This window comes from Desmodus rotundus, chromosome 6 (genome assembly GCF_022682495.2).
Source record: "Desmodus rotundus isolate HL8 chromosome 6, HLdesRot8A.1, whole genome shotgun sequence".
NCBI lineage: Eukaryota > Metazoa > Chordata > Mammalia > Chiroptera > Phyllostomidae > Desmodus > Desmodus rotundus.
Genome location: NC_071392.1, coordinates 105157965 through 105183119, shown reverse-complemented (window position 1 = coordinate 105183119; position 25155 = coordinate 105157965). Strand labels below are relative to the sequence as shown.

General features: G+C 54.2%; 1 protein-coding gene across 2 annotated transcripts in view; it reads right to left on the bottom strand.

Moving 5' to 3' along the window:
• Nucleotides 1–260: 260 nt before the first annotated feature.
• Nucleotides 261–25155, bottom strand: part of RIMS4 (regulating synaptic membrane exocytosis 4) — a 46553-nt gene continuing 21658 nt past the window's right edge. Inside the window, exons 2-6 of one of the 2 annotated variants that reach the window (XM_053926675.1) lie at nucleotides 14087–14225; nucleotides 4900–5012; nucleotides 4514–4615; nucleotides 3745–3884; nucleotides 261–2442 (exon numbers count right to left, since the gene is read on the bottom strand). In XM_053926675.1, the coding sequence (XP_053782650.1) occupies nucleotides 2224–2442; nucleotides 3745–3884; nucleotides 4514–4615; nucleotides 4900–5012; nucleotides 14087–14225 (713 nt within the window). In that variant the 3' untranslated portion in view covers nucleotides 261–2223. The remainder of the gene's footprint in view (nucleotides 2443–3744; nucleotides 3885–4513; nucleotides 4616–4899; nucleotides 5013–14086; nucleotides 14226–25155) is intronic. The other variant, XM_024559775.3, reaches the window with a different exon arrangement.

Genomic DNA, 25155 nt, shown 5'->3' with positions numbered 1-25155 from the left:
GGCTATGCAGACACCAGAGGGTGGACTCAGGCTGGGGAGCACTGTGCCCCTTCTCCCTCTGGTTGGGACAGCCAGGCTTTGCCCCGTCCTTGCAAACGACCCCTGTACAACCAGAGCAGTGATGGCTGCAGAGAGAGGAGGTGCTCTCCTGGCTCAAAATATTCCAGATGGCGAGTAATAAACGAATAGCAGAGAAATCACACTGGCTTAAAAAAAAAAAAAAAAAAAAAAAAAAAAAAACAAAGAAAAACAGTGAGGGGTTGATTCTGGGCCTCAGATGTGAGTCCATCCAGAGCCCAGCTGCCTCCTGCCCGAGTCTTGGGGTTCCACCCCACAAACCCCGGGACCTTGAAGGCCTCCTGGATGGAAAGGCCTCCCCATTGCCCTTTCCCAGTGCAGTGTGAGAGGCTCCATGGAGGCCATCAAACTCGACCAGACTTGAAAGGATGCCCAGAGCTCAAACAGGCTGCAGGGGTGTGGAGGTGGGGGTGGGGATGAGGGATTCCAGGTGAAGGAATCACCTGGGCAGTAGCCTATAGTGGAACCAGGGACAAGGTGGGACCGGACACAGCTGGGTGTCCTCAGTAGAAAATGACCCCCTCTCCTCCACCAAGGCCCATATCCTCAGGATTGCTTCATAAATGAAATTGGTACCAAGGATAATAAATCAGAACATCTGAGTATAGCGGGCAGCTCCAGCTACAACCCTACAGGGGGAGGGGGAGGCAGGGGGAGACAGAGGGGCTGGCCTCCCTAGCCCCAGGCCCAGGCCAGCAAGGGGACAGTTGTCTCCTGGAATGTACTCATGTCTCCTCTCCACCTGGTTCTGGGACTCTGTGAGAACTATGTGTGAGCTAAGAACAGGCCCCAGGGCTTGGAACACTAACTCTACCCAGCTAACCTGGACTACGCCCTACACAGCAGGGACTGGGTAATGAGGGGTGGTGGGCTGCTGGGTGCCTCCCAGGGGAGGTGGCAGAAATGTGCTTCTATAAAGAGGGGCCAGCCCGAGTCCTCCCCAGCATGCAAAAGGGCTTCCGGAGGCCCGGAGGAGGGCTGGGCCAGGAAGGCAGCTACCCAGGCCTGCTTGAGAAGGAATCTCATGGTTCTTAGACTCATATCTCTCCTCTCCTTCTCTCCTTGAGCCAAGGTAATTGAGGCCGGGGCAGTGGGTTCTGCTCTTAGTACATGTGGTTTGTTTAAAAAGACTAAAATAGGGGAGTTCTGGTGCCTCCCCAGGCCCCTAGGCAGGGGGCAGAGGAATAGACAAGATGACCTTTGACCTCATCCAACAAGAAGGGTGTCTCCTATTTGGGAAACCCTCACCTTGGCACCCCAGTCCCAACCCCCACTTTCCCTAGATTAACTCTCCAATCCAGCACCCCAAAATGCAGAGACGGTGAGCTCTCAGGGCTTGGGGCTCTGGGAAACCACGGTCCTGCAGCTCGTCCACCGAAACCCAGAGACCGAGTTCTTCCAGTCCCACAGTTCCCACAACAACTTGTTTCAGTCCCACAAAGCAAGGCACCTGGGGGTCTGTGCCAGGCCCTGGGAACCTCCTCCTTTCCTTCGGTCCCTGCTGGATTCCAATTCCACCGGAAGAGGGGCAGGCAGGAGGGGACAGACGATGGACTCAGACAGGCTACGGCAAAACTCCTTCCACTGGCAGGCGGAAGGAGGCCAGAGCTCCTCTTCAAACGGTGGGGGGTGGGGGCTGTGGGCCCCTCAGAGCTGGCTCCGGATTCTTGCAAAGCCGCCATGTCAGCTTTGGGGCGGGTGTAGCTGCCTGAACCCGGTGCCACAGGAAAGACACTTGCTGGTTATTGGCACCATGGAGATGGCCGCTGGGTTCTGGACTTGGCTCCGGGCAGCGAGCTTCCGAGGATGCAAAAGGGGGAGCAGTCAGACAGCGTCTGGGGCAGGAGAGTGGTTTGCTCTGCCACCTCAGTCTATCCCTTCTCAGCCTACAGCCACATCCACCAGGTCACGAGCCGGCCAAGTCAAAAGTGCAGCCAATCCCACTGGGAGAGGAAAGGTCTCAGGGGATAGGAGGCAAAGAAGGGGTGAGGAGGGTCCCAAGGGGGGCGGGTCTCCCCGTTCTTCTTTCCCACGGTGGGGGAGAACCCCGTCATCCTCTGTTCGAGGTGCCCCTGGGCCTGGGGTCCCAGGTCGGGGCTGGGTGGTCTCCAGGCCATCTCAGGGAGCCCCTCCCTATCCCTGTCACTAAGATCGATCGCCACAGGGTCCCACGGTGCTCTCAAGGGACAACTGGGATGCCTGCCGGAGCAGGGGGCCTGTGGCTGGGTCCACCATGGAGGAGGTGGGGAAGAGCTTGTACCAGCCCACGGCCAGGGTGGTCAAGTCCAGCTCCTCCAGCAGCACTCGGGCCACACCCATGAACTGCTTCCGCTCCATCCGCCCGTAGTTCCCCCACACGATCACCTGCGGGGCAAGAGACACAGTGGTTCCAGTCATCCAATGCTACTCACAAGCCCAGGACTGGACCCTGGGGTCACCCCCAGGCCCAATTCACCTCCGAATCCTGTGGATTCCACCACCTTTGAATCGCTGGCTCCAGGGCTGCCATCCTTGCTTGCCTGGGTGACTGCCTCCCAGCCTCCGGTCTCGCCCCCTCGGCTCCAGCCCATCCTCCACACGCCCCACCTTTGAATTCAAGTCTTGAGGGCCGACCCTGTATACCACGAGCTCCCTACAGGCTTCCCTCACGGGCCCTCTGCTTCCACAACCTCAGAGGCCCCGGTGAAATAAAGTTTTAAGCAGTGGCAGGTGTTGTACATGCCCAGTATCTGGATGGTCTTCTGGTTGTTTTAAGTTGTATTTGGAGGGTTCTTACAGACCTTTTTGGACAGGGGTCATCCTCACCCGGGCACACATTGGCTTCCCAACTGAAGCAAGGGCCCCACCAAGGAGGAGTTACTTTACCAAGAATGAGAAAAGTCCTCCCTCCTATCCTGCCATTGAAAAGGAATTGTTGAGACCAGCTAGACTGATTTCCCAACTCAGGGATGGGTCTCAACCCCCGGGCTGACAAACTCTGTCCTAGACAGGACCTGGGCCCCCCAGTTTAGCAAAAGCCCCACGGTCTTGGCCATGTGTAACACCTTGGCCCCACCCTCATTGACTTTGCCTGCCCAGGCGAGGAGCAAGGAATCAGGTACAAGCCAGCAGTGCCCAAAAGACAGCTCCGAGGGAGCACGGGCACTTGGCTTCTGCAGGCACCGGACCTGGCCCTGCCTGTACCCACACCAGGCCACAGTTTCTAGCTCCAGGTCTGAGTCACCGCTGGGATTCTCTGAGTGGCAGGAGGGCCAAACACCTGTCTAGATGCTCATAAGGCTCCCAGTGTATCATCACTGCGCTTCAGGCCAAGCCCCGGGCCTCCAGAGGTTGATGATTATGATGAAGATGAAGAAGATGATGATGATGGAAGCCATTTGTAGAGCACTTACTATAGGCCAAACTCGCAAATACTTTTCTTGCACAAAGCACACCTTTCACTGTTACTGCCACTGTTGTCAGGAGGTGCTGCTAGTGTCCCCATTTTACAGATGAAGAAACTGAGGCTCAGAAAGAAACTTGTCCAAAGTCGCACAGCAGGTTGTGGAGCTCTGGTCAACCTCAGCGCTCTGCTTCCTCCAGGGCAGGCCCTCCCCCGGGGCACCTCCCTCCACCCCGATACTGCGGGTGCAGGTGCACACGTGTGCACATGCACACGACCCTCACCTGCAGGACTTTGCCCTGGGGACTCTCAGGAAACAGCAGCACCTGGTTATACAACGGGTCCAGTGACTTGCGAGCGACTTTGGTCTTCTTCTTGGCAATGCAGACGCCATTCTCCAGCAGGTAGGCCTTGATGTAGGCCGCTGGGGACAGAGGTCGGCAGGTGAGCTCTAGTGTGGGCCTCAAATGGTGGGCACAGGGCATAGCAGAGGAAGGCTGCCCACCACTGCTGGGGTCAAAGTGCCCCCCGGAGTCTGGGGAGGAGACAACAGGGCCGAGCCAGGTGGTGGGAGTGGTGGTGGGGTGCAGCCAGGGTTGGCGAGGCCTACTCCACCCCCTCAGGTGGTCCTGCAAGCCTCCCCCTTCCCTTGCTCACTCTGTACACACCTGCTTTCTTTCTTTGTCTCTGACTCACCCACCACTCCCCTGCCTTATACATTCATTGCTACCCATTCACTGTACAAATGCTTTCTGATCACCCCCTGCGTGCCAAGCACCCTACCGGGCACTGGGGTATAATCATAAACAGGAAAAATGGTCCACGCCCTCCAGGAGCTCAGTCCAGCAGGAGATGCTGACAAGGTCAGCCAACAATCTCTACTGGGTCCCCAGAATGAGCCCTGAATCACCAGTAGTCCTTTGTGAGTCACCGGAGCTGGAACAAAGGAGCCCTCCACAGTGGGGCTCCATTTTCTCTCTTCCTCACCCAGATATCTCTCCAGACAGGCTCCCCGACCTCCACCCCGCCTGGCAGGGGGAGGGCACCCCACACCTGGCAGTGTTTTGGAGCCTGGCTTGGCCGTCAGTCCCCGAGCCTGGATGATGTCCACTTCGAGCTGGCCATTTCGTTCCTGCAGGCCGATCTCCACGTCCCCTGCAAGAGACCTCACCAGGTGAGACTGGGAAGTGGCCTCTAAGCTCAATCGAGGACTCAGATCCTCCTCTCTTCTGAGGATGAATCCCCTGCCCCCGCGCCCAGCCCCGAATGAGACCAGCACCACTTCCCACACCACATGCCCAGGCTCTGCTGAGGGCTTGGCTGGTGTGGCCAGGCTCCAATGAGTGCTCAGCGGATGCAGCTGAGGCAGAGGGGAAGAGGGGGGAGACGTGGGGCTTCCGGTGGGACCCCCGCTTTGGAACAGGTCTTGGGGCACTCACCCATCGGTGTGGTGGCCAGGGTCTGGCGGCCCACGAACTGCGCTGGCCCCATGCTGCCCAGGAAGTCACTGAACTGCGCGTCCGATGCCAAGCAGACGCCCCCATAGTTAAGGCTGTCAGAGGAAAGGATGGGATAATGGCAAATGTTCCCAGGGGCAGACCAAGGACTCAGATGACTCGGGCCATCAACCCCAGACGCCCCTCCTGCCATGACGATTCTGTCCGCGTCCACCACCCAGCCTCCGGCCGACCCAGGTCCCTTCTCTCCCTCCTTGCTACCTCCATGACCCTGAAATCTCCTGCACCATTTCCCTAGCTCTCCTCTCTGGGACTTAGGTGCCACCTTCCTGAAATGGGGCAGGAGATACCTGCCTCTCGGGGTGGTTGTAGGATTCTAGGGAGATAATGCTCATCAGTGCCTGGCTCCTGTGGTTTGATACTGTGGTACCTAAAGTGCGTTCCAGAGACCAGCATCCCCGAGAGCTAATCAGGAATAGAACAGCACCCCACTCCACCCCCAGTGGCTGAATCAGAATCTGCCTTTTAACATGATCCCCAGAAGAGTCATTTGCTCCTGATAGTTTGAGGTGCATGGGACCAGTGTCTCAACCTTGGAGGTCTGCATTTGTTGCGGCTGTGGGCTGTCAAATGTCTGCCCTGTTCCTCTGGGAGCAAGATCTCCAATCTCCTATGGGGTGCCCCTCCTCCAAGGTACTGATTCCTATGGACAGGAGCAGACCTGGCTCCACAGGCTGGTGTGAGCTCAGCCGGGCCAATCTTTCCCTTGGTCAGTGATTAGCTCAAAGATGGGTGTGTGGCCCAATTCAGCCCACAGGACTCTGGCTGGGAAGCTTTCTTTGACCTATAGGGAGGGAGAAGCACTTTTTTCCCCACCAGACTTGAACTTGAAACAGACTGGGGCCTCTGGCAGCTATCTTACTACCACCCAAGGTCCATGAACAAAACCATCAAACTGGTGAGCTCCTGGATCGAGCTCTGCCTGAAGCAAGACCATTTTTTTTTTAGTTGCACAAGTCAACAACAATTACAATAATATATTTTGCTTAAGCCGATTTTAGTTAGTTTTCTCTTTCCCAAATGGGAATAATAAAGTTCCCATCTCCTAGGTCTGAGCTGTGCAAACGGCCCACCCTGGCAAAGAGCCTCAAACTACCAGCTACACAGTGCTGGCTGCTCAGCAATCCCTCAGTCATGTGACACCCCAGCATCGTTCTGATAAATTGTTCTACTTAGGTTATGGACAGAATTGCTAGCAGGGTAACAATTTGACATTTTAGCCTTTGTGCTTCTCATTTTCATGATTTCCTACCATCCCCTGTCACCCTTTCCCCATCCAGGTAGTAGCCAGGGAACAGGTCAGTCAGATTCTTAGCTTTTAAGCTTGAAATCTAAGAAGAAACAGACTTAGAAGGACAGATGCACAACTAGGCTGACCTGCCTCCAAATGAACAAGCAAACAAACCAACCGCAGCCTGGAAGAACAGAGGATGGGGTGGGGGGAGGGGAGAGGGGGGAGGCCTGGGAGGCTGGAGAAGCCTTGAGGAAAGTCTGGGTCCCGGAGCTGGGATGGCCGGTGCTGAGGGATGACAGGAAACCCCAGCTAGGTCTGGGAATGAAGGCAGAGAGGGCTTGCGCCCATCCTTCCTATGGGGCGGGGCTGAGTAAAGGGCAGGCTGCTTTGCAGCAAAGACTGCCTGGAGTCTTGTGAAGTCAATCTGTGAGACTCTGAGCTCTATTGTCCCTCCAAGTCCCAGAGGGAAGCACATGTTTCCACTGCCTGCCAGGGAAGGCAAAACCAAGACAGAGGCAGAGTGGTATTTGCATCCAAGCAGCCAGGCTCCCAAATCTCTTAGCTCAACAATTATGCAACAGAATCACAGAGAAACTACAGGAAAAATAACTTAACTATCTGGGGATAGAAACGAGTACCCATTATTCTTGCGAACTCAAAGATCCTTAGTTAACAGACCACAGCTAAGACCCAGACTCGCTCACCAATGCCACGGACATGGCCTTCCCTCCCCCCCTGCCTCTTTTCCACCCCAACCTCCTGTACACCTGGGGGAGGGGCCTGGGGGCCCCAAAAGCCCCCAAAATGTTGGTGCCTCTTGAATTCCAAGTCCCTGAAGGGGCCCGGCCTCCCAAGCAGAGCTGGCCTTCCTACAGCCTGAAATTGAAAGTTTCCTCCAACATCATCGTTGTCTGCTCCTCAGTTCCTGGTAGGACTGTGAGCAGACAATGGGGAACTGGCAGGCCTGGTAATTAGCAGTAATTGTTTATAATATCTGGGCGGCTGCCTGATTTCCCATTCCAGGGTGCCTCACTGGCTGCCAAGGAATCAGGCAGACGCCCCAGAAACCCTGAATGGGTTCACACCCTCTGTGGGGCAGGGGGGTGGGGGAGGAAGAATACAGTGGTGGCAGGTCCCTGCTGGCCAGGGACCAACTGCATCGAAGATCCCATGCCACCTCAGAGTCTTCTCAGGAACAGGACAAGAGGCAGCGGATGCAAAGTCAGAACTGCTTCTATTCCTCATAGTCAACCAAGGGCAAGCTGCAGGCATCTCTGCACTTGAATCTCCTCTGCAGATAAGACCACACCTACCTCATGGACAGTGCGCAGCCATTCCATTGGTGGGTGCTGGTGCTGTATCGGTTCTAAATGTATCCCAAACCCCTGCTCATTGGATCCACTTGCAAAGGGGTAGGAAAGAGCTTGCTGAATTATTACCACATACATGCTACTACATAGACCATGCCTTGTACGCAGTAGGAACTCAATAAATGTTCACTGCCAAACCTTTCAGTGGTTAAGACTGGACTTGGGCATAATACAGACCTTGGATTCCAGTGCAACCTGGGGTAGGTTTTGTACTCTCTCTGAGCTGCTGTTTCCTCATGTATAAAATAGGAATAAATTGCAATCGCCTTGCTGACTTGTTGCAGAGAGGCAGTGAGGTAACGCAGGTGAGCTGCTTGGCAGGTGACCTAACTCATGGTATTTGCTGAGTGAATAAAGGACCAAGACACCACGGCCTGCTCCCCGGCCCGAGAGAGCCTCTTCTCCCTGTTTGGCATTTTCCTGGCATTTCTGATTCCCGACCTGTTAGGAGGCTTGGCCTCTGGATGCCAGAGACCAAGCCTGGGCCACAGGGTGGAGACAGTGGGGGCTGCAGCAGGGGGCTCCTCCCAGGGGCCCAGGACAAGCAGAGGCCTGAAAGAGGATTACAACCTGTGCTCTACTGGCCTTTTATTTTGTGTTAATGGTGAAATGAGATTATCTGCATTTCAAATCCTGTTAGTGTTGTTTGAAGAGCTGAAGCCCATTTGTCTCTCATTACTAATCTCTGAGCTCGGTTTGGCCTTGGATTTTCCATGCCCTACACGGTCAAAGAGGTAATTGGGTTATTGGGGGTTTGACGCTATTCTCTTTTCCAGATGGATCACCTGTCCCAGCTGCATCTGAAATTAAAAGGCTGCCAGCCCTCGTGGCGGTTATGGGTTTCAGGGTTCTGAAAGGCTTTAGGAGTTGGTGGTCTCTCCGTCCGTCCACCGCCTGCTGCACATATCCACCCGTCCATCCGCCTTCCCACAGGCTTGCTGAGCCGACCATACAGTCAGTTCTGCCGTAACACGAAACATGCCTTCCCCAAACTTACTGCGCATGCAAAATCCTGCAACAAAAACCACAGAGTTTATGGGGAAAGTGGGGTTGGGACACGGTACCCAAACACTACATCAGTATCACATCTGAAAAAAGAAGAGAGACAAAGACATAGTAAAAATGGTAGCAATGTCACATGCTAGAAGGCTAAGAAATGCCTAAGTACTATAGGAAATACGGTGCTTGACCTTGAAGGTGACCCGAAGTTTGCTTGTGGACATGAGCGTCAGAAGTATCACAGCCTGCAAGCTACTGTGAAGGGGGTGGAGGGCTGTGGAGATGGGACGGCAAGTTCTAACCCAGGCTGTGGGTGGGTAACACACAGGAGCGAGCGAGCAGGCTCTGTTCGAGGGTTGTGCTCGTGTATGCCGATGTGGGTTCAGACTTTCTGTGTTTACCTAGAGTTTCTCATGGATGCAATCGTACCTGAGCAAAGGTAAAACGTGCGCTGTGCTCAAGTGATGCCCTAATACTTCCACTGGGTTGGAACAGATTTACGTTTCCAAAACAAGCGCAGCAGAATGGACTACATGCCGGGGTGCATAGCATCACCCAATCCCGACTCTGGCTTCTCCAGCCTTTGAGGCGGCCCCAAACCTGCCCCCTCCCCTTGCCCCCCGCCCCTGCCATGAGAGTGTGGCTCAAGGACAGGAAGCCAAGGGTTTGATTGATTTCACCAAAAACTTGTCATGAGCCAAGCACTGATAGCATTAGGTTATCAACATGAACTCACTTAATTCTCATTCATCGGTGACAACGCCGTGAAAGCTAGGTACTCATCGCCAATACCCATTTCACAGAAGGGGAAACCAAGGCACAGAACTGTCAAGTAACCCAACCAAGAGCACCCTGCTACTAAGTGGCAGATCTGGGGTTTGACCCCTGGGAGTCAGGCCTAGAGTTCATCTTCTCAACCAGTCTGCTATACTGTCTCTATGTGCCCCGAGGGGACCATAGCCTTGTGCAGGGCAGAGCACAGGGGTTTGCAGTCTGAGCCGTGGGGTCAGGCAGGCCTGGATTTGAATCCTATCTCCCCCTCACTAGATGTGAAGACACATTCTTCGCCTCTCAGAACCGGGACCTCCTTTTCGGGGAAGTAGGAATAGACGATAATAGGATCCCCCCAACTCAGTGCCATAGATGTTAAATGAGATGAACTTCTCAGAACAGAGCAGAAGCTGGCGCAGTCAAACGCTACACAAATATGAGTGCTTGTAACCCACCCCCAGACCTGTTTCCTAGTCCACAGCCACATCCAGTCCTGGTTTGTCCTCTGGGGACATGACTGTCAAGTAACCCAGGCAAACGGCCGAGGCGGGACGGGGAGAGGGGTCTGACAACCCACTCAGGGCTTTTGGTGATTAGCGAACAGCCATGGCCTGAATGAGCCCCTGAGCCCTGGTGCCAGGGGGCCTGGCCATCAGCTCACACTCTGCTTTCTAGGACTGTGGGCACAGGGACCCAGACACCCAGAGAGCTGGATGCTGATGACCCAGACAGCTCAGGACAACCAGGAGCCGATGAAGGGGCAGGAGGGATGCTGGCAGTCACTCCGAGACCTTCGGCTTTACAGAGAGGATGCTGGGGTCCTGATTCTGTCTGATGAAGGAGACTGGAAAGGAGCGGAAAGAAGTAGGGTGTGTACGTGCCTCTGCTCGTGGTGCCCACCTATTATTCAACGAAGCTTCTGGGGCATCATCTGTGGGCCAGGCCCCAGTGTCCAGTGGGACAGACAGACACACACATGACAATTACTACAGTGTGTAGGGTGCTGTGATGAGGGAAGAATGAACTGGAAGCTGCTGATTCAGTCAGAGCAATGGCAGACCATGCTGTTCCACGTCCCCTGCCCACGCTCAGGGCAGACATTGCTAATCAACCCCAACACTCCTGCCAAACCTGGACTGGGCTCCAGAACCCTTTCAACACAGCACTCCAGGGAGCCACTATCAATTAACTGGAGCTGGCACATGAGATAAAGCTTATGTGCCAGTTCTTAGCTGAGGTCTGAAGGAGGAATGAGTCAGAGGAGGCGGTGGGAGTAGGGGCAGGAAAGGAAGTGCCGGGAGGAGGGACAACAGGTGAAAGCGCTGGGGGTGAGACAGGCAAGTGTAAGAGGCTCAGGGCCGGGGACTGGGAGAGGAGGGCAGAGGCCAGAGGAAATACGAGCTGACGGACAGACTATGGGGACTTGCAGGTATCCAGGCTTGAGTGATAGGCAGCTTCACCAAAGGGGTAGAAATGGGGAGAAATGGAGTCTAGAGATCACGAGGAATGAAAGGGTAGAGCCCAACTGCGGACTGAATCTGGAATGTAAGAGAGGGGGAGCCGTGTGGGAGAACCCCAGGTTTCTGGTTTGGGCAGCGGGACGTAGTGTGGTGCACTCGGATGGGGGAGCAGACCCTCCGGTGGCCCCCGATGCCCCCACCATATCACACTGACCTCTAACTGCCAGCACACGCGTTCCTCTGGCCCCCGAGGAACTTCTCAGCAACCCAACCCCGGAGCCCACTGTGCCGCAGGAAGGGCAGAAGGTTCACCGGAGCAGCCGTGCTCCAGTCCCCGACGAGAGTCGGAGTGTAAACCCTTCACCTCCCTCTCCTCCTGCGGGGTGACTCTCAGGCGCGTGCTCCACACTGGCTGTGAGTCCCCATCAGGACTAAGCTTTGGTTGCCCACCACGGCAGCTGGCTTCTCAAGGCACGAATTACTGGATGTCTCCCCTGCCCCGTCTCCCCCACAGGCCCCTCCGCCATGGTTATCAGGAATCACCTCCCATGACTGACCTGTACTCAGACCCACGTCTTGGGTTGGGTTCCGAGGAACCCGCGCTAAAGCAGATGGTCCCCGGGGAGTATCTCAGGATTCTCGGGGGAGATACTGTCCTCGTGGTCCTTATTCAGGGGGCTTCACACTTGCCCTTTGTCTGGGGGAGATGGGCCCGCTGGTGGGGGTGGGAGCTTGGCTGGCTGCCAGACCCACGGCTGTTCCCTTCCATCCTTGACATTCAGAACCCCAATTTTCAACCAGGCAGAAAGGAACTCAGGGAAAGAAAGTCCTTCCCCAGCTTCAGGAGAAACCAGGATCAGTGCGACATCCTGGGGCCTACAGGGAGAATACTCAGGGCCCTTGGTGGCGAAGTTAGCCATCAAACCACCCTGGGGTCAGCGACCTCTGGAAATAGGCACAGCCATTAAATGAGGGAAAGAGTCGAGTGTAACGGTTAAGGGCAGACTCCAAATGCCTGGATTTGAACCCCAGCACTGGAAGCCACTGACTGGCTGTGTGACCTTCCTTGGGCAAGTGTATTAACCTCTCTTGGCTTCCATGTTCTTGTCTGTGAAACGCAGACAGGAACAGTGCCGGCATCATTGGGTTGCTCTGAGGAGTGAGTGAGTGAATATGTGTAAAAGCACATGGCGGTGTCTGCACACAGCCCGAGCTCTGTGAGTGTCAGCCCTGAACACTACTGCTGTAAGCCAGGCTGTTCGACCTCAGTGTGCGCACGAGCCACCTGGGGACCCTGCTGAGCTGCAGACTGATTCGGTGGGTCTGGGGTGGAGCCTCAGATGCTGCATTTCCACCAAGCTCCTGCGGGATGCCGGTGCTACTGGACTGTGGACCACGCCCTGAACGGCGAGGGCCGAATCCACTCTAACCCAGTACCGGATAACCTGGAGCTCAAGGACCTTCCCTGACAGAATGGCCCCACCCATATGCACCCCTCCCCCAGCCCCTGGTAGGACGCAACATTTCCCCACTTCTCTCTGCCTGTCCATTTGCAGCTCTCACCACTGATAGTTGCTTTGTCTGAAGAAGGCAGGGTCCCCAAGGTGCCCAGCCCAAATGTCTGGTACACTGTTGGTGCTCAATCCCATTTGCTGAAATAAAGATCCACACAAGAGCACCCCTGGGCCCACTTGCAGGAATACTCACGCCCAGTGACCCAGTGCCCGGGGCAGACAGACCCAGAAGCGCCCAGGGCCACAGACTGGCGGAGGCTGCTGAAGCATGCTGGCTTCCTATACGCCTCAGCTGGGCTGGCAGGAGCCCAGGAGGAGGATGGTCACACCCCCTCCTGTTTCAGAGCCTGGCATCTGGGTCCTGCCAGTGCCCAAAATACCTCCAGAACAAGGAGGATGCCAACCACAGCTCATGGCCCCCACCTGTTCCTTCACCTTCCCTTCCTCACCCAGGTGTTGGGCAGGGGGCAGCACCTGGCTGAGCTCAGCCCCTCTCAGGAGGGCAAGACTCTGCCCTCTACTGGACCCTGCACCTTTCAACCCACCCAATCCTCCCTCAACTGGGCTCAAGACATCCATCTGAAACCTTATTTAATCACTGTAAAGCCAACATTTATCCTGAGCTTACTCTGTGCTAAGCACTTTACAGACACGATTGTATTTAGCGGGGCTCACTGTATCCATTAGGATGCAACTGACCTCAAGGAGCAGAATACTCAAATAACAGCAGCTAAGTCAATAACAGACACCAATCAACAGGGTGAATAATAGTGCTCGCTACGTGCCAGTCACTATTCTAAGTGCTTCCACCTATATTGACTCATTTAATCCTCACAACTTTATTTCCTTCCTACGCCGCTCCCCTTGGAGTCAGTGGTGTGGCATTTCCGAGCCTTCACTTCCTGTTCTATATATAAAATGGGAATCTGGGGTTGGCTTCCTGTTGCTGCCCACCGCACCACACTGCCCTCCCCTGACCTGGTCCTCCAACCTGCCTGGAAAGCAACAGACGAGATGCTTGCTGGCCTCCTGATGCTCACACAGGCCAAGGAACATGTCCGAGGCTCCTCGGGGTCAGTGGCAGAGCCAGGACTAGCACCCAAACCTCCTGACCCCCTCATGGGGGTCAGCAGGGACCCACTGCTACTCAGACGCCCCGAATATCTTCCTCCAAGTTTTGTTGCCTTGCCAGTTTCTCAGGTTAAAGAAAACATTCGTTCCCTTCCGCCCGTCCTCCTCCGCCCGCCCTCCAGAAAGTCTCCCGAGGAGGCGGGCGGAGTGGCAGTATCTGCCAAGGTGAGGCCACTCGCAGAGGCCGGAGATGCCCAGTCTAGGAGGGGCTGGGGGTGGGACAGCTTTCAGCCAGCAGGAGCCCCAGCTGCAAGGCAGGGCCCGAGATGGGGGGGAGCCAAGGAGGAGGCTGAGCTCTGTCCTGTGCTTTTTATGAAAATGAACCCATTTAGCCTTGATGACACTCTATGAGGTTAGTGTTTATCCTCACTTTACAGATGAGGAAACTGAGGCACAGACAGATGACCTGACCAAGCTCACACAGCCGGTGAGTGGTGGAGCCAAGATCCAAACCCGGGCAGGCAGGCACCAGAGTCTGGAAGGCCCCGCTCTTCCTCAGAACTTCCCCGCGTCGTCGCCTCCCTTCTGGAGATGGCCAGCCCAGGAACCCTCAGCCCCCGCCCCTCCCAGGCTGAGTCCTCCTGCCCCACACCAGGGAAGACCCAGAGCCAGGCCGGGCCCTGCACTCACTTGCCCTCCGAGCCATAGCTGTTCATACTGTCCTCGATGGACTCGTGGCTGGCCTGGCGCAGCGTCCGGCTGGGCATCTCCACGGCCAGGCCCGTCTCCGTGCTCCTCTGGATCCCCTTCAGCCTCCGGCTGTCCGCTTCTTGGCAGAGAGGCCAAGAGAGATGGGGGGGGAGAGACGCAGGGTGGGAGAGGACAGAGAGGCGAGACATCTGGTTAGCATTTCAGTGGCTGGTGGGTGCCCTGCTTCGGCCTCCCCCCGCAATCCATCAACCTCCTCCTACCACCGGCCTCACCTGCACCTACCCCACCCTGGGCAGTCTGCCCTTCACACCCACCCAAAAACTGTGTCACCTGTGTTCTCTCAAGTGATGGATTCATTTGCATGGACTGTTCCTCCCCTTTGGATTGGAACTCACTTCTCCCCTGCAACCTTCTCCAAATCCCTTCTCCTCTTCAGCTATTACTTACTGAGCACCTACTATGTGTCATACTCTTGTGAAGTGCTGTGCGGGGTTTCTCAGCCCCAGCACAGTTGGCAGTTTGGATGGGATACTGCTTTGTCATCAGGGGCGTCCTGTGCATCGTAAAGGTATCCCTGGCCTCCACCCAGTAAATGCTAGAAGCACCCTCTGATCCAGTGTGGCAATCGAAAGCATCTACAGACATTGCCCAACTTCCCCGGGGGGGCGCAAGTCACCCCCGGTTGAGGACCACAGATTTAGAACACTGGCTCTGAAACCACACTGTCCAGGTTCAAATCTTGGATCTCTTCCTCATCCGCTGTGAGACTCCGGGCAGATTACTCAGCCTCTTTGTGCCTCCGTTTCCCCAACTGGAAAATGGGAGAAGAACACGGTTCTCATAAAGACAAAATGGCCCTCCGCCCTGGCTATTCCCTCCCCTTGGGCAACCCTTCCCCCACAGCAGCTCAATCAGAGGCTTCCACTCTGTGATCACACCTTGTCCTATCCAAGACCTTCCCTGACCACGCCCTGGCCCTATCTGCCCTGTGGCACCACTTTGGCTTTCTCCCTAACTCACCACCCACCACGCAGGGCGCAGCCTCGGCTTACGGACGACCTTTCTCTGCAAGGGAGGTAAGCTCCGCAAGGACACAGAACTTTGTTTTGTCCCCTGTTGAAGCCCCCAGGACGAGGACAGTTCCCACTACAGTCGGGCTGCAGTCACAACCTGCTGGCTGACGGCAGTCTGCCCCGAGAGCGGCCTTAACTGTCCCCAGCCCCACCAGGTGCACGCTTCTGCTGCCCTGCTTTAACACCCAGATCCGAGGCACGGAGGTTGAGTGACATGTTCATATCTGTAGAGTCAGAAAGCGAGGGAGCCAGGCTTTGACCCCAGGAGGACCCCTTTGCTCTGTGCCCCACAGCCTGGTGATCACCGTACGGTTTCCAGCTGCCACCACCCTGTGAGAGCTGTGGCTTTGCCAGAGGCAGGGTGGACTTTTAGTGGGATCTTCCCCGTGAGGTCTGGGGTGAGCTGGCAGACCTCAGGGGTTTCACCAGTGCTTGCTGACCCCCTGGGGGACAGCAGCGCCACCCAAACCCCACCATCTCACTTGGCAGCTGGACAGGCCAGCTGGGTGCGCGTGCTGGGATGCCTGCCACTGGCCTTCTCTCAGCTTCCCTCCGCCCAACTCAGCGACGGCGTCCCCTTCCTCCTGGCACCGAGACGGATACTCAGCCTCAGATGCTCTGGGTGCGTCTCTCAGGGTGTGTGCCGCGTGTTTATTTCTCATAAGGATACAGGTGCCCACAGACTCATAAAAACACACAGGAACACATACACACACACAGGGACACACATGCAAAGACACGGTGCCCGTCCTCGTGTGGCCGCGGGCCTCCACAGACCCATCGCGCAGTGTTTCCAAGGCCAGTCACACAGACACACGTACCCACACATACGAGGGGCCCGCCAGCCCACTCAAGAAAGCACGTGGGAAAGCTGACACTGTGCGCTCCCATGCGCATCACCCTGACACACGGTGGAACGTGTATGTCCCTGTGTCTATGTCCCCCTCATCCGACCATTTGTTCTTTCACTAATTTGTGCCTGCAGCCACGCGCCACCTCCACCAGCGCTGTCTCTCTGTGAGGAGCAGGTACCGGGGCACTGAGAAAGGTCCCGAAACACACAGGCTCACTCAGAAACACTCACAGGCACGGAGACGGCTCTCCTCCACTCCCACGTACCCGCAAGCACAGTCCTGCAGCCGGGGACAAACACCAGACCCCTGCCTGCGATCTCTATCTCCCCTCCTCGCCCTGTGCTGGAGCCCCAGCCCAGCTCGCCCCCACCCGCCGGGGTCTGACACGTGTCTCTTGGGAAAGGGCAGGACCAAAACATGGCGACAACTCAGTCCCCGGGGGGGCCAGGGAGGAGGACTGGAGAGGTGGGCTTCACATCTGAGGGGCACTCTGCGGTCCCAAAGCATCCCACACCTGGTACCCTCTCTGGGCCCCAGAACAGGTGTGCGCCACCACACAGGGGAGCCTGGCTTTGCAGTGAACGGCCCAGGCACGGGCACAGGCAAGCTGACCTTGGGCAAGTCGGGTAGCGTCTGCCCCACGGAGCTCTTGAGCCGGTTAAATGGCAGAATGTTTACCACAGTGCCTGGCACACAGTAGGTGCCAAACAAAGGTAACCGCAGCCACTGCAGAGAAAGACCTCCAGTGCTCCCCAAGTGTGCCCAAGCCAATGTCTTCTGTGTCCTCCTGACGTGCCACCTTCCCCACCTCCCAGTCTGGGACCACAGTCGTACCTGACCACACCAACTAGGTCCCTAGCCCGTCCACTGGCCATCGCTTGCTCATGCAGTCAGTCACAGTCCTCCAAGTGACAGTCCCGGTGCTTTGCCCCTCCCGCCCCAGAACCCTGCCATCCCAACAGACGACCTTTCTCCCACTTGTCCTTCCTCACTTCCAGAGTTCCCCATCCTCAGACCTTCCAACCTGCCCCGGACCCTCCCCTGCTCCCGGAGAAGGAGGGCTGACCCTCTGCTTGCCAAGGCCGGTCTGCCATCTGTTCTCCCCATCCCACCTCCTCCCACCCCGTGTCCTCTCTGGACCTTGAATCTGCCACCTCTCCGTCTTCTGGCTCTTTCCACTCCTCCTGCAAGTCTGCTCAAGGCTTCACTTCTTCCACCACCCCCTTCAACCAACACATTTCTTCAGAGAACAGCCTCTCCCAGCTCGCCACCGACCACGCACTCCCGTCTCTTGCCTGTGGCTTCCACGCCGCCGCTCCATTCGCACGGCTTGCTAACCCAGCCCGACGACAACTGTGACCACAGCCACGCACCAGGGCCTCCTCCCCCAGCCCCTGAAGGGTGGCACTTTCATTCACCCGAGAAACATCTACTGGATGCCTTCCTGTTCAGTGGGAAGCCTCCGTGAAGAGGCTAAATGCACTTCTAGGCCTGGTCTCCACTGAGAAGAGAGGCTTCATCCTGCACGGTTACGATGCTTCACGGCAGAGGCCTGGGACAGAGCCCTGTAAACGCCGGGTCCGCATTGTGGCTGGCCGCTGTGATACACAAATAAATGGAGTTCGAGTGGCCCATTTTTGGCCACCCACTCACACTGGCTGCACCCAGAACTCAAAACTGTGCAGCTTGAATGTTCTCCCGCAAGGTCCTAAGTCCCCCTTCTCCCAGCTTGCACAGAGCGTTGTGCCTGGGGTCGTGGGGCAGGGAGAGCGTGTGGTGGCTGGAGCCCTGCAGGAGGCAGCAAATACGCCAACACTCGAGAACCAACGCCGCTCTGTGCCCAACGCCGTGTCTGATGCCAGGGACGCAGAGCGAGAGTGGCATGCTCCCTGCCTCCATGGCGGCCACAGTTCAGAGAGGGAGGCGGGCATTACACAGGTGATCACATGGAGTAAGTACAGGTGTGTTAAGTGCTTTGCAGAGCAAGTACAAGATGCAATGATGACACCCACTGGGGGGCCAGAGGGGCGGGGACCGACACAGCCTCCTGATTACTTCATCCTTTGAGCTACAGCCACTTCAGAGCCTCCTCCTTTGGCCTCTGTGACCGTGAATTCTAACAGATGCGCTCTGTCTCTCCGACCTCTGCTGCCATCCCTGTACGCCAATTCCCGCCTCTCCTCTGGACCCTCCCCCTTGCTGATTTCCTTCCCTCGCAGCAACACGAGGACCACATTGAGTGAGCACTATGCCTCAGTCTGGAGCCCTTACCTCTGCCCAGAGCAAAACTTCCTGCTGCATTCTGGACGTCACCCCCTGGACGGTGCACCAGGCCCCTTGAGCGCAAGCTGACCAGAACTGAACCCGCACCTGGTCCCACATTCCCCACTCAACTCCTTCTGACTTGTGTCCGCAAAACTCCCAGTCACCTGGGCTCAGGACCCAGGACCTCCCTGCATATCCTTTCCACACCCAGCCACCCTCGCTACCTCAAGTCAAAAGTATTTTAACAGCCTCCGACCTGGTCTCCCTGCTTCCAAGCCACCAAACAAGCCATTCACAGATTAACCGTCCTGATTTACCTTCAGACCAAGATATTCCACCCTCCTCATTTGTTGTACACGAATAGCCACAAAGGTACACAGAGATATGCATGCACCGGTTCCCCACAGCATGGTGTACACCAGCGAGAGGCTGGAATCAACAGTCCATCGACAGCGGACCAGTCGACAGAGCGACACGTCCCACAGTAAAATGCCGAGCAACTGTTACAAAAGAATCGCCTGGCTCCATGTATGCAGAAACACAGGAAGGCCGCCTCGACATATTAAGCTGAAAAACCACGTCGTGCGATGGTATATAGAACATGGCACTGTTTTTGAAAAGCTAGAGATCCATGTCTTCATCTTCGCCTCGGCGCACGGACACAGAAAAACCTCGGGGGATGTGAACTAAACTGTTCCCGGGGAACAACTATCGGGAGAAAGGTTTCTAGAGCAGGTAGGTGGAAGGTCATTTTGTAACCTGTTCGCATTTAAGGATAAGACATACAGAGAAAAGTGCACAAGCCTTAAGTGGACAGCTTGATGAGTTGTCGCAAACTAGACACCCTCATGTCACCAGCTCCCAGGAGAAGAATCAGCTTTTCTAGGATCCCGGAAGCCCGCTTCTGCCCTCTTCCGGTCTCTGTCTTGCTCCACAAGGGTGGCCGCTATCCTGATCGCTAACATCAGGCATTAGTTTTGCTTGGTTTTGAACTTTATACACAGAGCGTGGCTTTCTTTGGCGGGGGGGAGGGGGTGCTTCTTTTGTTCAATATTATGTTGACTGTATGAGATCCATCCATGCTTTTATATGTAGTTGTAAATGGCTTATCACCACAGAGAGGTAGTATTCCGCTGCTGAATATACCACGATCTATTTATGTCCTGTTTATGGGCATTTGATTTTTTCCAGTTTGGGGCTATTAAAAATAACGCTGCTATAATTACTTTAGTGAAGGGCCTGGTGAACAAATGCACCTGAGTCTCTTAGAAATACACCTCGGAGTAGAATTACTGGGTCACAGGACAGGCATCTGTTCAGCTTTAGTAGACGTCACCAAATAACTTTCCAAAGGAATTGTACTAATTTACATACTCCAACCAGCTCACTGGGGAGATTTTCTCGTTTGTATGCTTCTATGCCTCTTGCAGTTTTACAGATGATGTATTAATTCTATAATACAAATTCATAAATAAGTCACACCTTCAATCATGCTACAATGCTACTTAAAACCTTAGAATGGCTCCCCACTGCCCGCCAAACTAGGTTCGATTTTTGCACCAAGCATTCGAGACTATTCCCTGATCCCCGCCCCACCTGCTCCTGGCCTCCCTCAGCCCCCACACCCCGGCCCAGCTCGGCGCCTCACTGCTCCCATACATCCTCAGTGACTTCCTCATCCTGGTGTTCTCTCCTTCACTTTCCTCCCCCCCTCCCCTTCCCTATAGAAATTCTAACCATCCTCCAGAGCTAAGCTTTAAATAACACTTATAAATTATTGGGCATTCATCAAACCCTTAGGGCTTTTGTGAGGATTAAATATAACAATAAGGTAATGTAATAATATAATAACATTTAATCCTCAGGACATCCTAGGTGGGTGGTGGTACTCAGTAAGGAGTCAACAAAGGGCTATTATTAAAATTATTGGTACCATTTTGCCAGACGCTATGCCACGTGTTTACATAGGCATCATCTCATCTAAATCTCACACTGAGTCATGAGTTAACTACTATGCAATTTTGGAAGCAGGGAGAAAGTGGGGGTCAAGAAAGTTAAGTGACTTTCCCAAGGACACACGCAGCTATGAATGGCAGAGTTGGAATTCAAGCATCGGTCTTTCTGGCTCTAACACCATGTCTTACTGAATCATCAACTCACTTTGTTCTACCGCAGAGTTCAAAGGCCACCTGTTCCACGAAGAATTCCCTGATCAAACTCCTCGAGCCCCAGAGGCCCTTTATTTCCACCTCTTTGGGGGTGTCTATTCCACTGCATCTTGAAACACAGTCCTCAGTCGGCCTGGTTGGTGTGTACAGCATAAGCCCCTTCCGCCTTCACTTTGATTCTGCACCCAGCGTTGCCCACCCTTTCCACTGTCGGTGAGCATTCGGGTAGTTTCCAATTTGGGGATATTGCAAATGGCTCCGTCAAACACACTCCTGTATGTGTCTTTTGGTGGCCATTTGTTCACATTTCTCCTGGGCACACACCTAGGAGTGAACTTGCTAGGTCAGAGGCTCCGCATTTGCAATGCTTTCTAACCAGGTTAAGCATGATGTGGACTGAAAGGGTTAACGCGTGAGATTATCTTTCAGCAGGAAGCAACGCTCTGAGGACATGAGGCTCAGGCCTGGAATACTGTGGGAAGAAGGGTGGTGGGAAAACAGTCAGTTAACTGTCTGCTCACATTGGCCTTCCCCAACTGTAATGTTGGTTAAATCAACCCACAGAGGGCAGACAGCACCCAGGACAGGGAAGGAGCGAGGAAGGACTGGGATGCAGCAGGCATTCAGTGAATGCTGGCCATCAAAACCAACCTGTTCAAAGAGCAGTGGCCCACTGCTCACTGATATTGTCGCCCATAATTTATCATCGTTTCATAGATTCTCAGACATACTTTTTTCAACACTTCTAAAATTAATATATGAATGACAATGGATGGTACGTTAGATGTAAATGCTGACAAGTTTTATTTCTCTTGGGGTGGATGTACAACAGCGCTATGACTTGCGGTTCAGTGCAGCTCAGAGACACTCTTCAGCGCAGCGGCTACCCAGCCGGCTAGACGCCGGGAACTGTCCGTGGTGCTGACCTGGAGCAGAGGCCTCCGCTTGCCTGGGGCAAAGGCGGTGCTCACAAGGAGAGCAGATCCCAAAATAACTAGGCCACCCCAACCCATGCTGTTACTCAACCACAGTTCCTTCCCTCTGGCTTGCTGATGCCTCCAAGTCCCTCATCCTGCAATGGGACAGGAACTCCCACTTGCTGAGCTGGACCAGAGCCTGTGATAGGGGCCCAACTTGTATGACTTCATTTAATCCTCACAACCACTAGCGTCTCCATTTTCAGAAGATATCACAGGGAGGTCCGTGAGCCTACTCAAGATGGCAAAGCTGCTAAGTGGGAGCATGGTCTCGGGTCAGAGCGGAACAGAGTACAATTCACCCTTTCGGCTGCTTTACACTAAGGAAGAGGGCGGGATGGTGAATACCTCAGACCTTCTTCCAAGACGACTCGAAGGATAAAAAGGGAGAGATCATAAAGACACAAAAATTAAATGGGTGGGAGCAAGGGAGGCAAAGAGCCCGTGATAAGGATTTAAGAACACTAGACAAGGAGAATATGAATATTTTGGGAGGGTCAACTGGGTCACGTATAAGAATATCCTTTGTAACTCTGGCCCTGGAATGAGATGTATTCTCACTTACCCAATAAAGTAGACATTCACAGCACTCATTCCCTGTTCCATGCTTTTTCTGGCATTGGGGATTCTAATAAGACACCGTCATTTTCTTTCAGGAGCTTATAGTGAATGGAGGGGGAGGGGAGATGAAACAGATAAGTAATTATCATTCCTTCAACAAACTCTTACTAAGTGCCTATTCAGGGCCTGTGCTAGAGTCTCACAGCACAGATGAATTAAACCCAGACTTCACTGAAACTCCCAGTCTGCCAGGAGACAGACAAATAAAGGGGCGATTACAACACAAGGTGTTATAATTGCAACACAGAAGAGTTCAAGGGCAGAATATATACAGGGTGCTAAGAGTAATAGGAGGAGTAGATGCAGCATTGGAAGTAGAGAGAGGGTTTGGGTTGTGAGTAGAATTATTTCAATACTGAATTAAAATGGATTGCAAATAAAATCATAATAGGTTTTTATCATAGATGCAAGTACTACCTTCTGGACGTTGACAGCCGAGAACTATACAGGTAAGTGCAAAACATGCAGGGAGAAGGCAAAAGTGTGGAATCAAATATAAACTGAGGACAGAGCGTTCTGAATGCATAGTAAATGCATTTGGGGGACGGGGAAGTCCCACACCTCATAGGAAAGATCATGGGAAAGTCACACTCTATCCCAGCTAGCGTGGCAAGACTTTCTGAAGAGGGGGCATCGCAGCAGTCATTGGAATGAAGACAATTTACAGTCCCCACAAGTGGCTGCCTTTCTCCAGGAAGCCATTGCCACCTGCACTGGGAAAAGCTGAGCAAGCCCTGGAAGAAGTCGGGTTGTGGGCCGAAGGTAGATTCTGTGGGCACGGCACTTGAGGCTTTCACGGTCTGCCTGAAACCTACACTACGAGTGTGACGCCATGCACATACCAGGTCCCGTGCACATCCACACTGAGTTACTCATCCTCCCCCAAACACAGCCCACGTACTTCCGTCTTCTCAAGAGGATGGGCTCTGGAGGCAGAATAACTGCGTTTGGGACTTGAAGCATCCCTCCGCTACTTTATCAGTAAACTAAAGAAAGTTACTGAACTTCTCCGAGCCTCAGTTGCCTCAGAAAATAGAAATCATAACAGCACCCACCTCACCTATTATTGTAAGGATTAACTGTATTGGTCAGCTCTCACTAGGTTATGCTGCAGTAACAAGCACTCCCCAAATCTCAGCAGCTTACGGAGCAAAGGTTTAGTTCTTGCTCATGTTAACCATCCCTTGTAAGTCAGCTGTGGCTCTATCCCATGAATTCCTTCGGGACTTGGGACGAAGGAGCCAGCCCTTCTGGGACTTGCCATTCTCAGGGCAGAGGGGAAAACAGGAATGATGGCACCAGAACTCTTCCCGCCACTGCACTTTTCTCCATGTATATTTTTAAATTTTTTTCAGTACAAAAGAAAAGGAAAGATAAGACATAGGCCCCCTAATGACGTGAAGAAGCCAGAAGCAGAGGGGAGGTTTGGGGAAGTTCTCTCCCCCTGCACACACACTGAAAAGAGAACGCATCAAACTACGAAATGATTTGCTGTAACAAGGAAGCACGTTAGCCCGTTATAGCCATTAATTGTGAAATAAATAAATCCTCTTGTGCCCCTGGTGGGGCTGAACTTAGTGATGTAACATTATGTACAGCAGCTGTCACGATAAAGACAAAGGCATTCAGTACATTATAACCACCATTAGGAACAAGTAGCGTCACCTGTCTGCTCTGGGCTGGACAGCAGTGTCCCCAGGTCCCAGAAACTCTCAGAAACTGAGGCTCTGAGGACTGAAGCAGGCTGCTGCCGGTCCCACAGCCGGTAAGTGGCGGGGAGGTGGAATGCGGAACAAATCCATCCGTTCCACACACAGAGCTGAACACGATTCCCATAGTCACGAGCGCAAACGGTCCGAGGGCTCAGCAGCTGATGAAGGAACAGAATGCAGTCTATCCGGATGCTGGAGCATTATTCAGCCGTAAAAAGGACCGAGTACTGACAAAGGCTACAACATAGGCAAACCTTGAAAATAAGCAATGTGAAAGGAGCCAGGCACAACTCACCATGTATGCCACGACTTTATATAAAATATCCGGAATAGGCGAAACCGCAGCGATGGAAGGCAGACTGGTGGTTGCCAGGGCCTGCGGTAAGGGGGGACTTAAAGTGACTAATAATGAGTGTAAGGGATTCTTCTGGGGGTGATGAAAATGCTCTACAAGTCTGGTGATAAGTACTTAACTAATACACTAAACCCTGCTGAGTTGTCCATTTTCAATAGGTGAGTTGTAGGCTATGTAATGATACCTCAATAAAGTGCGTATGTATGTATATGTATGTATCCATTTCATCTCCCAGACCCTGCTCTTGACCCCTATTCTACACCGAATAGGAGGGTTCAGGAGCCAGTGGTATGGGGGTGTGTAGGGCTTCTTCGGTCACACTGGCCTCCGTCAGCACGTGAAGCCTGTTGCAAAGGCCAGACGCCGCCTGGGCTGTGCAATTTGGACCCCAGGCCTGCCATCCTCCAGGCACACACAGACACTAGTATTCCCCCAAAGGCACACAGGTAAAAACACGCAGTGAGCACATGGGGGAGAGGAGATGGAATTCCTCACTCCCGGCCCCACCAAGGCAGGCCTTCTGTCTGTGCCCCAGGCTGCCCACTGCCACCTTCCTCAGTCTACACATGGTCAGTTCCTTCAGACCCCAACGGACCCAGGAGAACTAGCCAGGATCAGCTGAGACCAGTTGGAACCAGCTAGAACCACCTGGCAGTGGCACTCAGCAGAGGAACCCCCCACCAGGATGAGCTGTTCTCAGCACCAGAGGCTGCTGGTTAAGCCGGCCTCCAGGGCACATCCCCTGTGCTCCCGCTCATCCAGATGCCACAACTGCTTAAAATCCAGTCTCTTCCTGCACCACTCTGCAGGAGGGCAGCTAAGGGTGCTCACTAAGCCTTTCCAGGCAAGAACCTGCCTGCACACCTGCCTCATGCAGGCTGGGGCTCATACTCCTTGGAGAGAAGTTCAACCCTTTATTTGCAAACAGCTGAAACAAAGACCTCCCTTGATTTGGCCTTGGTGGAGCTGCTGAGCATTTGGGCCCCATCTTGGCTCAGGAGCCTCAGTTTCCTTCCAGGTCCT